Raw genomic sequence first — 16,270 nt, forward strand, 5'->3', positions numbered from 1 at the left:
CGAGAGGGATGGGCCTTAAGCCTATTGCTTAACGGCATCATGGTGGACACCCAACCATTGCTGACTGGAGATCCCAAGAACTTGGTTCAATGGGACAACTAAATCATGATGACCAAATCACTGTGGGGGTAACCCCTGGCCTGTTCCTATGATGAGGAAACAGTGAGACCCGTAAGGTACGAGGTTAAGCTTAGAGCTTTAAATGATCTTTGATGAATACATGGAGTTCAGGAGTGAACGCGTGGAATTCAGTTGAGTAAACGCGGGTTACTCTATAAGATAAAGATCACCTATGTGGGAGAGAAGTGGGGCCGCTTCAAAGGAGAATTGCGAGGCACAATTCTTTAAAAACTCCTGCAGAACCAAGACGATGTTCCATGGACAAAATGGACATAATCATGAGAACTGAATGAGTCAGGAAAGATATAGTGATGAGTATGTCATCGTTTACACAAACGGTCGAATAGTTCAAGGACATCGCGTCATACTGTCTACCAGTAAAGTCGATATACTTATTCGAGCAAAGGTTCAAGGAGCATTCTCTACCTATCATATGTTATATCTGACCGCCGGAACTATCATCAAGTCAAGCTCCGCGTCTGTCTGTCTATGTGGTGCGTGCTACTTGACCATCAATCTCATTTGTGGGGGATTGTTGGACAAACTTAGTATTTTAGACTAAATTGTGAATCATTTTGAGACTCTATATGAGTGAGACACATTATGTGTTAGTGGTGTGTATTTATTGGAACGTATTCTTCTCTTCGAGGGGATTCCAACTCATATTTACACGCTCAAAATGAGTAAAAGGTGAATGAGAACTGATGTTCCAAAGTTTTACCTTTTAATATGAAAAGTGGTTTTGTACCACATCGAGAGTAGCACAAACTTATTCCTTAGTTTTTCTTATAAATACCATGTACCACATCGAAAAGAAAAACAAGTCCTTTCAAGCCTCTCTTTATAAATAGAGCTTAGGGCATCAGTTTTATTAAGTCAAGGGAATAAGAGTCATCTCTTTCATTCTCGGTCTCTTTAGTCTTAAATTTTTCCAATATTCCGGTGATAATTCTTGGGCTTAGTTCAAGTTCGCTGAGGGTATATTCGATCTATCGATTATACTGGTATCTCGTTTTATCTTGGGAGGCTATCGACTCGCACATACGGTGAGAGGCGAAATAGCTTTAAGGAGACAGTTTCAACTGGACTCGAGGATCTCCATTTGGTTATATCATTTCTTTCTCTGTTTGATTTCGTTTACTCACGCACACACTTATTTGATTTATATGTATTAATCGCAGATTATATTCACAAATTAAACGATTACTAAACCCTAAACATGTACATACACACGTACACATTTAGTAGTTTGAACTATATTTATGTAGCAAAAACAAAACTGCTGTGATTCTAATGACATACAGATCTAGGACAAGACTAGCAAAGGCCGACGGGCACCTGTCAAATTTGTTGGCCCAACAATGAAAAAGGAAGCAGCAGAAACCAGCGGGCATCGACTGCATGATACTTTGATGAAATTGACCTTTACCTTCCCTAAAGAAAAATATAGGATCTACGAGATCATTGAAACCCACATACGTAAATGATCCTATTTATTATTATTCGGTTTGATGTTATTTGTTTTTTTCTGGGTGTCTCTGCAATACCAAAATTGCTTTCTGAAAAAATTAAGGGAAAAAAACAAGCAACTTTTTTTGTTTTTTTAATTCCTGAAATCTTCCGGAACACAACTAAACTCCCGGCTCAAAAATAAAAGTTTGTGATGCTGAACTAGAATATCCAAGGTCATCATCTTGACGGACTAACAGTGTTCTACCACTCATGGACGCATCATGGGCTGGTTTCAAGTGGGTTTCAGTGCAGGTCTTCTTTAATTTTTTTTATTAAGAATTACCAGTAATGATGAACTTGACATCAATGAACTGCAGTTAATTAGGATCTAAAACAGAAACTCAGCTTAAGGGCAATATTAATACACTCCTGATACACAAATTTCATATATGATAAAAGCATAGGTTGATTAGCTATGATAGTTTTATAAAGACGCTGATGAATTAAAGAGATTTTACTTGATTCTAGGATGACTTTGCCTTTATTTAGCATAAGCCTTTACTAAATTTGCATTCATGAACTGGAACATTTAGTTAGTTAAATTTAATATACAACAAAATTAGAACGGGTGGCTTATATATGTCTTAAAAAACAAACGGTTGTTGTTGAATTGATGATTGATAAATGGCCATTCCCAAATCTTTTCCAGAAATTTACATCATCTTTGCTCCTCCTGTCCATGTGATCTTGTTGAAGCTATGGGGCGTCTTGTGATATTGACGCTCACATGTTCAATTATGCTAATTGCTACATTCAATGTAGCTGTTGCAAATGACGTTGGCATCAATTGGTCGAGAAATTCGCGATTGAAATTGCTTCCATCCAATATTGTTGACATGATCTTGTCAGATGGTATCAAGAAGGTGAGGCTTCATAGTTTCGTGGGATCCGTGGCTAGAGCCTTTACAGGGTCTGGTTTGGAAATGATAACAACAGTGTCTAACATTGATATGATCCTAGTAAATAGTACCAGGAAAGCTCAAGCCTATGTAGCTGAAAATGTCACTAAAGCTTACACCAAACTTGATTTAAACGTCAAGTAAGGCGACATATAGATTACTAGCATAAACTTTTCTTTTGAATCTCGGTTTTGTATGATTTGGGTTGCTGATATTATGTTGCTATCTAATGTGCAGGACTATAGTAGTTGGAAATGAACCATTCACTATAGTGGATAACATTACTAGAATATATCAAGACGACGTTGTTAATGCAATTGGCTACATTTCAGAGGCTCTTACAAAGCAACCAAGTCCCATTAACCAAATCAAAGCAACCATGGCTCATGCTCCTGATGTTCTTTTACCCAATATCCAGAAACCATCAGATGCGGATTTCAACGATGATGTTAATGATCGAATGGGCAGAATATTGAAGGTTTTAAATGCATCAGGTGCCCCACTCGCGATAAACATGTACCCACATTTGCATATTTTGGAGAAGAATTTTCCTCTTGATTTTGCATTCTTCGACGGTAACTCGACGTTTAGTGTAAAGGATGGAGCAAATGAGTACACAAATATATTTGATTTCATATATGATTCGTTCGTGTGGGCGCTCCGGAAAAATGGGTTTGGCAACATGAAGATAATTGTGACCCAAATTGGTTGGCCAACAGATGGACACCAATATGCCAATGCTTCGACTGCGGAAAGATTTTTCAATGGTTTTCTCAAGAAAATGAGCAAGGACGAAGGAACTCCACTTCTCCGCGGAGAACCAATTGAGACATTCATTTACAATCTAAATGACGAGAACATGAGAGACATAACATTTCGAGGTCCATCCATCAGACATTACGGACTTTATGATTTTAAAGGAACTCCCAAGTTTCACATGGACCTAACCATGAGTAATAATAGCAAAGGCGCGAAACTTGCACCAGCACAAGGAGTTGTTGCAATGCCCAACAGATGGTGCGTTTATGATAAAGATGCAAAGACCAAAGACCAAAACCGCACGGCTGTGCTTTTGGAACAATTTAATTTCGCTTGTTCTCGTAGCGATTGTACGAAATTGATGTATGGAGGATCGTTGAATAATCTAACCTTCGAGGGAAACATTTCGTACGCGTTCAATGATTATTTTCAAGCAAATAATCAGTTGGAGGGTTCATGTGACTTCAAAGGTCTGGGGAAAATAACAGTACAAGATCCCTCCAACACTTACCAATGTAATTTTCCGCTGCAGATTATAGCTATGATTTATAGCTGGGGACAAGGAGAGATGGGAAACATATTAGCAACAAGAGGAGCAAATGCTGTTGTTTCCAAAACTAGTGGCGCATTCCTTATCAAAGTCTCTGGATTTTCTACTATTGTGGTACCATTACTCTTGTCTGCACTTCTGTTGTAGAACAAAACTGAGCTGAATCAATTAGCTGCCAGACTTATTTGTATTGACAATCCAACTTTTGTAAACCTCCTATAAGGCACTATTAAGTGTTCCAGACTTTGTTACTGTTTGTCTTCTTACATTTTATTTGGTTTAGTTCACACTCGATTCTGAGTATTTTCCAACTCTTCTTTTGTTGCCGTTCGTTAAATTCTAGGTCGGCTTTGATATGTTATATTCGTGTGGGGATGCATGTCTGAGTTGAATTGAATCTGAATGAAAAATCGGATACATTTTTTGACAAGAACAGATTGCAAAATAGCATTGACGCCTTGACGGAATCCAGTTTGATGTTTTTACTTTGTGATATCTGATTCATGAACAATTTATACATCATTAAGAAGACTGATTATTTCTGCAACTAAACTATTTACTCAATTACATGTTATATCCATTATCCAACATGTAAACATCTCCGAAGAATTCTAATATTATGTTGAAGAGCGGAAATTACTTTACAGGAACTTTTCAGTTTCAAAAAGCCGAGCCATTGCAGTTGCCAATGCAAGTAGCATTTTAATTCTATCTCCACTCTGTGCCTATCAGACTCTCTTGTAGAAAAGAACATATGCGGCTGAAGTCTTAATGCGCTCCTCAACAACAGGATGAACACGATTGTCGTCAAACTCATACCAATTGTTATGCCCTTGCTGCAAGAGAGGACATATACACAACTAAAAAACCAGCAGATGCAAATCTTCTTAAATTTTAATCACTCCGAAAAAGTAAAAAAATTATAAACAGCAACATCAAAAATTACAGGTTTTGGATGCCTACACAAAGATAGCTATAAAGTATATCATAGCTATAAAAACCAGCAGATGCAAATCTTCTTAAAATTTTAATCACTCCGAAAAAGTAAAAATTATAAACAAAAACACTAAAAATTACAGGTTTTGGATGCCTAAACGACGATGCAAAATATGCTGGGAAATTATAAAGTATAACATAGCTATTAAAGTTCTAGCGATATGACTAAAATTATTACTTTTACTAAACTTATTTGCAGCTCTACAGTCTCATGAAAACATTTGCGAAAATACGGTTTGGAATTAATTGCAACTTTTTTTTGTATGATTTGCAATCAATGACAACATAATCCAACTTTCTTTTTTAAAAGTTTTTATAAAAAATTGCAGTTGCTTTAGGTTTCATTTGGTTGCAAAATCATATATTTGCAAAAAAAGCGTATTTCTGTATAAATTTAAATAAAAAATATATTTTTTGCGGGAAAATTAAAATAAACCATACTTTTTGTAAAAAAATAATCCTAATTAACGTAGAAAAGCACCACTTACTTGGACATAGGCAGTATAATGGCCCCCTCCCAGGCCACCATAGTGGTTAATTATTGCATATAAGACATATCCTTGTGAAACATCACTATTCCTGTTCAGAGCATAATCCGCAAGATCAAAGCCCTCAGTTGGAAAATCCACAAAAGCTTCCAGCTTATTCTTAAAAAACCTGTTGTATGAAAACCGCTTTAGATGAATGACCAAAATCTCTGGCAACCTCCAAAGATCTAACTTTTTTCTGGCTTGGCGATGCTCCTTGCAGCTGGGGCAGTACCTACATTAGAAGTTAAAAATATGAGAAAAAAGAAAAGGCAATCCCATATATTCTTTGGCCAGTTCCACAATGAAAAAGCCAAACTTGTTTATACAATTATACATGTATAGAAGATGATAACAGTTGCACCTTAAGCATCAAAAGCTAAAAAACCACACAATGTGCACTAATATGAAGCTCTCGTAACAGCTAATACCATCTAAGATTTTGACAAAATCTAACATAGTACGTAAACAATAGATAGCAGGTATGTTTTTTAGCAAAGGTGTTCATTAAAGTGGTACCTTTGGTAAAAGTTGAAGGTTAGGTCATCAAACTGATCATTTACAACGTCAGCACTAATTTTTACAGAACCACAAGAAACCAAATATTAAAGCTGAAAAATTATGATTTAGAAGAGTCATTCTATAAAAACCATCCAAACTAATCACTAATTCATACTCAATCCGTCCCCTTGAATTCTATACATTTGATTTGGGCACGGAGGTTAAGAAAATGTGGAATGTTGTATGAAAAAGTAAGAAAGGTGGGTAAATTGGTGGGATCAATCAATATTTAATGTATAAAGTTAGTGTGGTGGAAGAAAGTAGTGGATGTAAGTGGGTGTAGTTAATTTTTATATAATAAAATTTTTACTATTTTTGGTAAGTTTTGAAATGTATAGAAATGAATGGGACATCCTAAAAAGGAAAGTATATAGAAATAAATGGGACGAGGGAGTAACAACTGATTCCAAGGAACTTACAATCATGATTTAGGTAAAAGAAAATTGAAAATAAACTCACCACATGTCCTCAGGTCCTAAAGGCTCCTCTTCTAAGAACCCCTCCAGGCATTTATAAAGAGAGATAGGTTCTTGAGGTTCTTTGGTGAAAAACGAATATTTATATAGCTCTTGCAATGAGCTCAAACGAGCTGTGTCATACAAATTCATCATCTTTTGTGGCCATGACACAAGCACATCCAATTTCCTGCAGGCACTAAAGAATGGAAATGGCTGATCCATGTTTATAGCGATTCCCGATATACTACAGTTATCTTTTAACAACGAAAACTGAAAATCATTTTTCTCATCCAAGTCACCATCAACTTCTTTACTTATGTCGCTGTCCTCTATTTTGCCATTTACATAGCCATCTAACGTTACAGTACTCATTACATCATTCATCTTAATATTTTCACTGCCATTGGTCAGAGAATCGTCATATTCAACTGACAAATCATCCATTGACAATAAAAATGGATTTAGTAACTTCAGAAACTGTTCCCGTATCTCAGAGCCTTTAGAAATATCAGACATTCTTGTTAATAAAGGAATGCTAAACTTCTTCCAATGAGCGAAATAAGTAGACCTGATCAGCACAAGAATATATAAGACACTGTGAGAAGATACACTAGGGGAGTACATTTGGAAGAAGATAAAAGCAGGAATAATCACTACCATCATCTAACCAGAATGAACAATAAAAAATATACTCCCTGACCCCAGATAAGTGGCCGTTTTGTCAAATTTGACCATAAGATCAAAATTAACAGCTCTCTTTTAATAACTGTAACTACATTTTCCGGCAATCTCCAACAAAACAGATGTAATAACATTTTAGGGTTGCAACAGATTTGGATTCTTGGAATTGTAAACCTAGCTTATCTGAATAGAAATGGAAATACCATCACCTACAGAAAATAAGTGTATCCTCGACAAAAGTTTCAACTACAGAATCTTGTCAGATGAAGAAACAGGTGATTTATAAATCACATAATTCTCCTGAACATAATACCGTCTTTAATAAAAAGTCACAACCTAAGAAAACAAATGAATCGAGAACAAACACCAACTTAATGCTAACGCGAAAGGTGATAATTGTGGGACTTGAAAAAGTACAGCACACATTTCATTTGGAAGTTGGAACAAGTACAGAGGGATATCAAGATTTCTGTATAATACATTATCCGGGATAACTGCTTATTCAATTATTAAGAGAACAGACTGAATAAAATGTTTTTACAGAACCTCTGCACAAATTTTTACAAAGCAAGCTCAACATATGGTCATAATCAATCAAAATCAGAGTAAAATTAAAATTTCCAAAGAAATTATTAATTTGAGGTCCACAAGATTAGACTTACATTAGCATATCTTGATGCTGATGCATAAACACGACCAAATAAGACGAATCACTATTATCTTTTGGCAATCGATAAGCCACAAGTCGATCGGAATCTCTGAGCGTGAGTAATGAGTCATCTGGATTATCAATATAACACCAAATGTGACTAAAATAAACCTGTCAATTACAGAACTACTAGATAAATACAGTTGTAAGATACAATATCACAGCATAATCATAAGACATATAATGGATTAGATCCACTCGAGAATTTAAAGCACTGCACTTTTCTCTTAGTTTCACAAGGTAATCATTGGTGCTTCAGAGAGTCAAATAAATCAGTAACCTTGGTCAATTTCAAAAAAAGATAGATAGTTACACTTTTAGAATAAGAAGCTTACATTGGACGTTATATATCATACCTCCACAAAAGCACCTCAAAAGATCTTGGTTGCTAAGACGATTTTTTATAGTTTTCTAAACATAACATGTTGAAAATGATATCCACCCTGAGTCGTAATACACTTTTAAAGGTAGTGTGCAGGCTAGTAACTCCTTCTAGAAACTAAGATTTGAAATATTAACATGCTGATTTATATATATATATATATACACATACACACAGAACCTGACCAAGCAAATAATTCAAAGATAGAATACCAACAGTTGTTAACAAATAGGCAAGGGTGAACTTCAACCGAATGCTCAAAACAAGGAATATCCTCCTCTATAGACTATGATGAGGCTTCACCTTATAATATGCAGAGAAACAACTACTGATGATTTCCAAGATTATATAAAAATTGATTTATATTTTCTAAGCATACCTCAGCCAGCAATAGAGTTTCATCATCACGCAAAGAACATGAAGCGCTTACTGCCTGCAGAAGATCCTCACACCTTCCAAACTTTGGGACAGTTACAGTAACTGGAATAGGCATACTACTCCCATCACTACTCAAGAAAGTCAAAGTCATAGTCCTCACCGATGTTATAGGCAGTGGCAAAGATAAGTACAAAAATGGATCATATGTAATTGACACCTTCTTGCAAATAGGACAAACCAATTTTGATCTAAATTGACCCTGCAATATGAAAGAAACAAAACTTTATTAAGCATATCAAAACTCATGTCAGGCACACTATAGAATGAGCAAATTGGATGTCTAATTAGCAAACACGTCGCCATCAGCTCATTACGTTATCATAAGTTGGCCACTGAGTTTTGTTCGCCATCAGCTCATTGCTCATTATATTATCATAAGTTGGCAACTGAGTTTTGTTGAGGAAATGTGAAGAACTCATTAATGACTTATTTAATAAAAAAAAATTAAATGAATCTCTCAAATACGAGGAATGTTACAGCATATCAGACAAGAAGGTTTTTTTGGTGATAGTAGACTTACTTGACACACATCAACAATTATGGAATCATTACGAGCAAGGTGATTCCTCCAGTGCTCATCTGCTACTTCATTGTCTGCAACTTCATCTGCATCTTTTACTTCAATATACGGCTTGCACTTAACTTGATTGAGATCTTCATGCACTCCATCCAACAAAAAAGCAAGAAATTCCTGTATCAAGGGAAGCAAGGGTACTTGAGCAATGCATCAATTTATGTTTTCCCACCAAGCACATGCCAGACAACTTAAAAAAATATGCCACTAACTTGAGAATCATGCTGGCTGTAGCCACTAAATTGAGGCGCAAAATTGGAAAGTGCCGACGTAAACCCATTTGGAGCCACCGTTGTTGCTCCTGGGGTCCACAGTTTTCTAAACAAATCCCCAAATGCTAAGGCAAGCTTACCCTGAACAAGTTGCATAACATTAGAATTAAAAAGAGCAAACCATAGGTCATTTAAACAATATGTCTAATCTTTGATTACTCAATGTCTACAAACATACATTCCTGCCCAAGGGATTCTCAAAATTTAAATCTTTTCTAAAGTCTCCGAGGAAATAATCAACAAACTTTGTGGTATGCACCAAACACTGGATGGCGCTGTTCATAAAACAAGTATTCCCAATATTTAATAATCCATTCAGGCCCATTGCAGAACTTTTTCTGTAGAGAATAGCTGATAGTTGGCAGTCAACTCTAGTATTTGAAGTAACACCGGTGCTTCCGTTCAAATCAGGTGAACAAGAATAGATGGGTTCTTCACCCTCGAAATGATCTTCTACATTTTCATCTTTCACCCATTTTCCATAGGCAATATGTGAAAGCCCGTATAATTGCAATTCCAGAAAGATCTGCATATGTGCAAAGAATTACGCTTCCATGACATACTACACGTATTCAACATGAAAGTATATAAAATTAAATACAGCCTTATGATACTTATTTAATGAGAATATGTAGGCTTGATTCTTATCTAAATTTCTTTATATCTATTTTCAAGCATTATACATGGTAAAGGTTTTGTACTTAATTATACTGAATTCCCTAGTCATTGCACATTAGACTTTTGTTTGTGTCAACATCCACAACAATAAAAAATAAACAACTACCCCTTCATTTTGTAGGGCTGCAGCAGGTATGTTTCTGTCATTTGCACTTAACTGTGTTATCTGCTCCGAGAAGTCCCAGATGCGGAACTGTAAACATATAATGAATGAAAAACTTTCCCCAAAAAATGATACCATCAGAAATGAATATTAAATTTACGGTTCTTATCGTACCTGGCCACCCTCAACAAAAAAAATATTGCAAGCTCTCTCAAAGACGCCAAATTTATTATCCTGCAGAATACAAATTTATGTCAGATAAAGAAACAGAGCTCACAAATATACCAGACATCTTTTCCTGCAGACAGGATTCAGGTTCTCTAAGAGAATTTACTAGGGGTCAGACAAAACTGACAGACAGAGTCATAGACGACATGGGGGTCCCAGCTTCCTCTCAGAATCTGAGTTCGGTGTGCTTTTTTCAGTCAGTAACCCAAATTTGGTGTAGTTTAAAATATTTATGCAGGTTTGAAAAATTGTGACTTTATTTAATTTTCAAATTTGATTATTTTTCTTCTGGACAAGTAAAAAGTCATTATGCCAGTTCCGAACCTGCACTTTCCAGCCACTTGCTCCCAAGAATCATGCTGACCAACTGTAACGGTACAACATTATTAATACTTTAGAGTTCATCTCCATAGTTATCAATTCAACTCTGAACTTACCAATTGTTTCACTGTTTATATACATTGAACTGTTCTGTTTCATATTTATAAAGTCTTCGACATAATAACAATTATTGGATAATTACCAGCGTACTTCTATATTATATCTTTTCATTATCTTCCATTTACTAAATTATTGACATCAAAATTATTGATAAATTCCAACAAAAAACACATTCATTTTATTATTATTATTTTTTTAAAATAGCACCTACCATTAATCTAGGTTGAAATTTTGAATTTTCTATGTAGGTGCTCCAAGGAGACATGCACCACCCTTGCATAAATTTCTGGGTCTACTACTGTCCACTGCACATACCCATAAGTTCTTCATGGAACACCAAAAGTACAATATATATTTCAAATGAATTCAAGTGAAAACAAATTAAGTCCCGTCTTTAGGTTGCTTACCAAATATAGGCATTCTAGCAATTGTCATTATCAATATTCTCTCATCATATTACACTAGATCATCTGAGTTGTACAGTATGTGTATAAGTGGACAAGGAATGAATATGTTCTACGATGGGGAAAACACAAATAGTTAACAGCCTTTTCAAAATTTTGTAGTAATATATAACATATTTCCGGCACCAACCTGTTTTTGAAATTGAAGGATACAAAGAGGTACTTGTCACTAACATGGGCAGAAAAAGTAAAGAGGCACGCAGGGTTTTGGAATGAATGATATAGCTCTAAAACTAGCACACTCATACACAAATACCTATCACCTTACATAAAAATTCAATAAGTGAAAAAAACAAATAAGTTATATCAAACCTTTTGGCTAATTTTGGCAACCAAAACTTTTAACTTTCCCATAAAATAACGAATTTTCAGCGAATATAAATCCTGCTCGGTATCATTTGCATGTAAGATGGTTTCGATCTTCTCCACATCATTATGCCTACAATATTGGAAAGCAAAACAGACATTAGTAACATGGATGTATAATCCATCAACTGCTAAATATAAATTATTCCATCCTAAATAGAATATATATCTCCATAAACACATTGAAATCAAACTACATCGAACATATTCATCAAAAACCTCAGGAGCTAATATCTACTAAAGTATGCAGTACAATTATTTTAACCCTGAGGTGCCGGATAACAGATAAGTACAGGGGTAGCTTCTGCCAGCTAAAGAAAAATGGGCATTCCAAAAGTTTAAAAATGTGATCCTAAATAAAGGATAAACAGGCAGTGTAGTATTGAAAAGAGTATTCCAGTGAGTAAGATGCTAAAATTCGAGAAAAAGGGAGGTGAGCTCTTTTTATTGTGGCCAAGATGTTATCCTTTTTCTCACGCGACTCTTACTTTTCTAATTTGCTCTCTAATGGTAAATAAGAGTATTTCCAAGGAGAGGGGCCAACTTCTGCATGACATCAAACTCTTAATTTATTGTTGGAGCCGCAAGGGCGCCAACTAGAGATTCCAACCCTAGACCAGTGGTGCCAACTTCAGTGGGAGTACATGCATGTGATTTAAATATTTTTTATTAAATAGCCTTGATAAATAATATAGGACTCAGATATTTTAGCAAAGAACATTGCTAGTCAGACTTATTGTACAGAGCCAACAAGAAATCACACTACACTCTCTACAGGCTACAATCTTATTAGAACATATCAATCAAAAGCGCAAAAGTATCTCCAGATTCAAGGTCCTACCACTTAAGTGCACGCAAAAACATCCAATCCGGAAGCAAAGCATACTCACACGACACGCCATCTTCTGAAGAATCCGTTTCATCTCTTCTCATTTCCATTACAATTTCAGAGCACAGTTCATCAATGCCCCATATATATTCATCCACTTTTGACATGGATGAAGTAGTGAGATAAGAAACACCTTTAACATCACTCAAAATCGCAGACTCTCGCGCCTCATTCCACCACCTAAAAATAACAAAAAATGCAACACAATCCTATTACCAAAGCATCAGTTCCATAGCAAAACACTTTTAAGAATAAAAATGATAAATCACTAGCCTAAAACTAATGCAAATTCACTGAAGCAGCCACTTGTAGCATAATAAATCAGGAAATCTTGACCAATAATCATTTATTGTAGTTGAAATAGATAATTTTAATTTCAGAGGCATTGGTTCTTTAACAATTTTTAGACATTCTCGCCGCCTCGTCAACTGCAGGTAGTATAAGTTATTCATCTAAGACAGAACCTCCTACCCAAATATTTTTACAATCCACAGTATGCACAATTTTATCACAATAAATATATCATGTTATCTTTGTCGTATTGATATTAGAACAAGTCCAACGGTGTCTTAGTTGTTCATTTATAAATATTATAAAATAATGAATCTTACTGACTTAGAGACATCATATTTTATCATTTATTGTAGTCTTTAATGTTGTCTATTAAAGTATAATCTAAATTATATGTACATCTTCATATGATTGTTGCACACTGCCATCTTTTAGTTATTTTTAATAATTAGGCTTGTACCTTTTATACAAATAAGTATCTAAATAAATATATATATATATGTTCCACAAATTTCTACTATTTTTAACTTATTTTTTAATAATTAGCCTTATATACAGTAAAAACGAGCATCCGCTTTAGCAAATTTCAGATTTCTCAATGAGCGAGAATTGAATTCGGTGCTTACTTGAACTATCTACTAACCTCTAACGGAAAATAATTTCCCAATATGCATAGACGTATAAATGCATGAGATCGTTGTACAGGGCAGAGTGAGAACACCCCACAACAATTAATGTCACGTTTAATTAATGCAAAAAAATATGAATTTTCTTAGTAAAATTATTAAATTGTACCTGTGAAGCACGAGGTAGAGTTGGGGGTCGTCGTTGGGAGGTTCGCATGTGTCACTCAGTCTACTTCCCAAAACGTCGTCGTTGTCGGATATGGAAAACATGGGATTCGATCACGACGAATGAATGTAGTGTTTTGTGAGGGAGAGAAAGGGTTCTATAGGAACAAATTTAATTAATTCCCGAAGAAGAGGGGAAGATGTTCCTTTTATACCCAAGGTGCCGTATAACCCACATAGTTGACCGACATTGACTATCACATAGTTTGGTATTATTATTACAGACGGTTACAATAGTTTTTTACTGAAAAAAGCTGTTATCTGAAAAAGCGTTTTTGGTCTAAAAGCTAATGTCAGCAAGAGTATGTCCCCGTACTTTTGGAAAAAACTGTTTTTAGTTTTTGCGAGAAGTAGCTACCAGTTTAACCATCAAACCTTTTCAAAAATATTATTTTTATATATTATATCTCAAAATATGCATAAATTAAAAAAAATTACCAAACAGTCATCTAATTTTCCTGACAGCACTTTTTCTACCAGCACTTTTTCTCACAGCACAACAGTTTTTAACAGCACTCTCAAACGGAGCCTAGGTAGGATAAATGATTTCGATCCCTCGCGCACGGTCAATTAATAAAAAAATATGAAATATACAAATAAGATGGGGTTTTTTTTTTACGGATAATAAGTTGGATCGATGACTAAATATACATTGAAATTTATGTAAATAGATAACTGGGAATTTATACAAAATACTACATTTGATCATCTTAATTTCAAAAATACGATGCATTAGTTTTTCTTTCATTCTTATAATTTCTTTCACTTCTATTTTTTTAGAAATACCCTTATCTATTTTCCCCTTTATCAGCCTTATCTATTCTCCTTTCTCCACCACTCGATGTTTCCATCCCACCATGATCATTATCTGTTGTCAATTTCAGTGAATAAAACGATATCAATCTCCTTTTCATATACATGTATAATTATGCTTGTGTATATATGTATATATATACAGATGTATATCAAAAGTATATTAAAAATTATATATCTTGTGTTGCAAATAGGGTGAATACACTACGCCATAGATGGACAGATGCAATACTTTTGTAATACTACGTCAACTTTCTGTTACAATAGCCCAATTTTTTTGACCAACTGCAATACTATAAAAAAAGGTGCTACATTAGACAGAAAACTTGTGTTGCAGCTCAGCTGCAGTGTTGCATCCTGCAACAGTAGGTGAAAAAGCATTGCTTTTGAGAAACAGTGACGTCGGCATTGGAGCCCAAAATGCTGACGATGCCACATCAACAAGGGGGTCCCATTTGCTGACGTCAGCAGTGCCACGTCCACAAACATGTCAACAAAGTGGGCCCCATATGCTGATGTCAGCATTGCCACGTTAGTTGTACGGCACAGATGTTGACGCCACTAGTTTCACGTCAGCAATGTGGGTCTCACATGCTGATGTCAGTAGTGGAACGCCAGCTGCCACGTCAGTGAAGTGGGTCCCATTTGCTGATGTCTGCAGCCACATCAACAAAACGGGTCCCCGGTGCTTATGTGGCAGTACACGTCACCTATGGGTTCAAATTTTGCTAACGTGTCCATGTAGATGTCTCACTGAAATGTTACATTTGGCCCTTTTGTGTTGCATTTGCTTTGTTTTGTGTTGCAAATTGCAGTTTTTAAGCATTTTTTATGATTCACATGCTTTTTATATTTGAGAAAATTTATTTTCAACCATCCAATTGTGCGGCTTTTTAAATATAACAAATTTAGTGACGCAAAATTAATTTCAAAATATTTCACTTTTGTATAATGTGGTTTTTCAATAGTCAAAACGGTCAAAGTATGGGCTCTTGCAATCTACTAGCAGTACCCGAATCCTGATTGTAATTTGAAACACTTTATTTTCAATGATCTAACCGTACAAATGTTTAAATATAAAAAATTTAGGGACGTAAACTTAATTTCAAAATATTTCACTTTTGTATGGTGTGGTTTTTCAATCATCAAAACGGTCACAGTACAGGCCTTTGCATACAATTAGTAACCGAATCGTGATTGTAATTTGAAAAACTTTGTTTTCAACGATCCAACCATACAGATGTTTAAATATAACAAATTTAGTGACGCAAAATTAATTTCAAAATATTTCACCTCTGTATGGTGTGGTTTATCAATAATTAAAACAGTCAAAGTACAGGCATTTGCAAACTACTCGGACCCGAATCGTGATTGTAATTTGAAAACTTTATTTTTGACGATCCAACCGTACGGATGTTTAAGTATAACAAATTAAGGGACGCAAAATTAATTTCAAAATATTTCATTTTTGTATGGTGCGGTTTTTCAATAGTCAAAACGGTGAAAGTACGGACCTTTGCAAACTACTAGTACCCGAATCGTGATTGTAATTTGAAAATATTATTTTCAACGATCCAACCATACGGATGTTTAAATACAACAAATTTAGTGACGAAAAATTAATTTCAAAATATTTTACTTTTGTATGATGTGGTTTTTCAGTACTCAAAACGGTCAAAGTACGGGCCTAGCTATGCAAACTACTAGT

General features: G+C 35.1%; 2 protein-coding genes across 2 annotated transcripts; one reads left to right on the top strand and one right to left on the bottom strand.

Annotated features, from left to right (window-relative positions):
• The first annotated feature begins 2,281 nt into the window (after nt 1-2,281).
• LOC141707880 (glucan endo-1,3-beta-glucosidase 8-like) lies at nt 2,282-4,143 on the top strand. The gene is made up of 2 exons (XM_074511305.1): nt 2,282-2,671; nt 2,769-4,143. The coding sequence occupies exons 1-2, from the start codon at nt 2,331-2,333 to the stop codon at nt 3,985-3,987; spliced, it is 1,560 nt and encodes a 519-aa protein (XP_074367406.1). The 5' UTR covers nt 2,282-2,330; the 3' UTR covers nt 3,988-4,143.
• A 133-nt stretch (nt 4,144-4,276) lies between these two features.
• Nucleotides 4,277-13,848, bottom strand: LOC141707879 (ubiquitin carboxyl-terminal hydrolase 8-like). The gene is made up of 13 exons (XM_074511304.1): nt 13,694-13,848; nt 12,560-12,787; nt 11,665-11,791; nt 10,394-10,453; nt 10,223-10,309; nt 9,617-9,964; nt 9,379-9,519; nt 9,113-9,283; nt 8,534-8,791; nt 7,726-7,883; nt 6,384-6,950; nt 5,325-5,598; nt 4,277-4,676 (listed from the first exon to the last, which is right to left on the bottom strand). The coding sequence occupies exons 1-13, from the start codon at nt 13,792-13,794 to the stop codon at nt 4,569-4,571; spliced, it is 2,628 nt and encodes an 875-aa protein (XP_074367405.1). The 5' UTR covers nt 13,795-13,848; the 3' UTR covers nt 4,277-4,568.
• Nucleotides 13,849-16,270: the final 2,422 nt, after the last annotated feature.

Source organism: Apium graveolens, chromosome 2, assembly GCF_009905375.1.
Source record: "Apium graveolens cultivar Ventura chromosome 2, ASM990537v1, whole genome shotgun sequence".
NCBI classification, from domain to species: Eukaryota; Viridiplantae; Streptophyta; class Magnoliopsida; order Apiales; family Apiaceae; genus Apium; species Apium graveolens.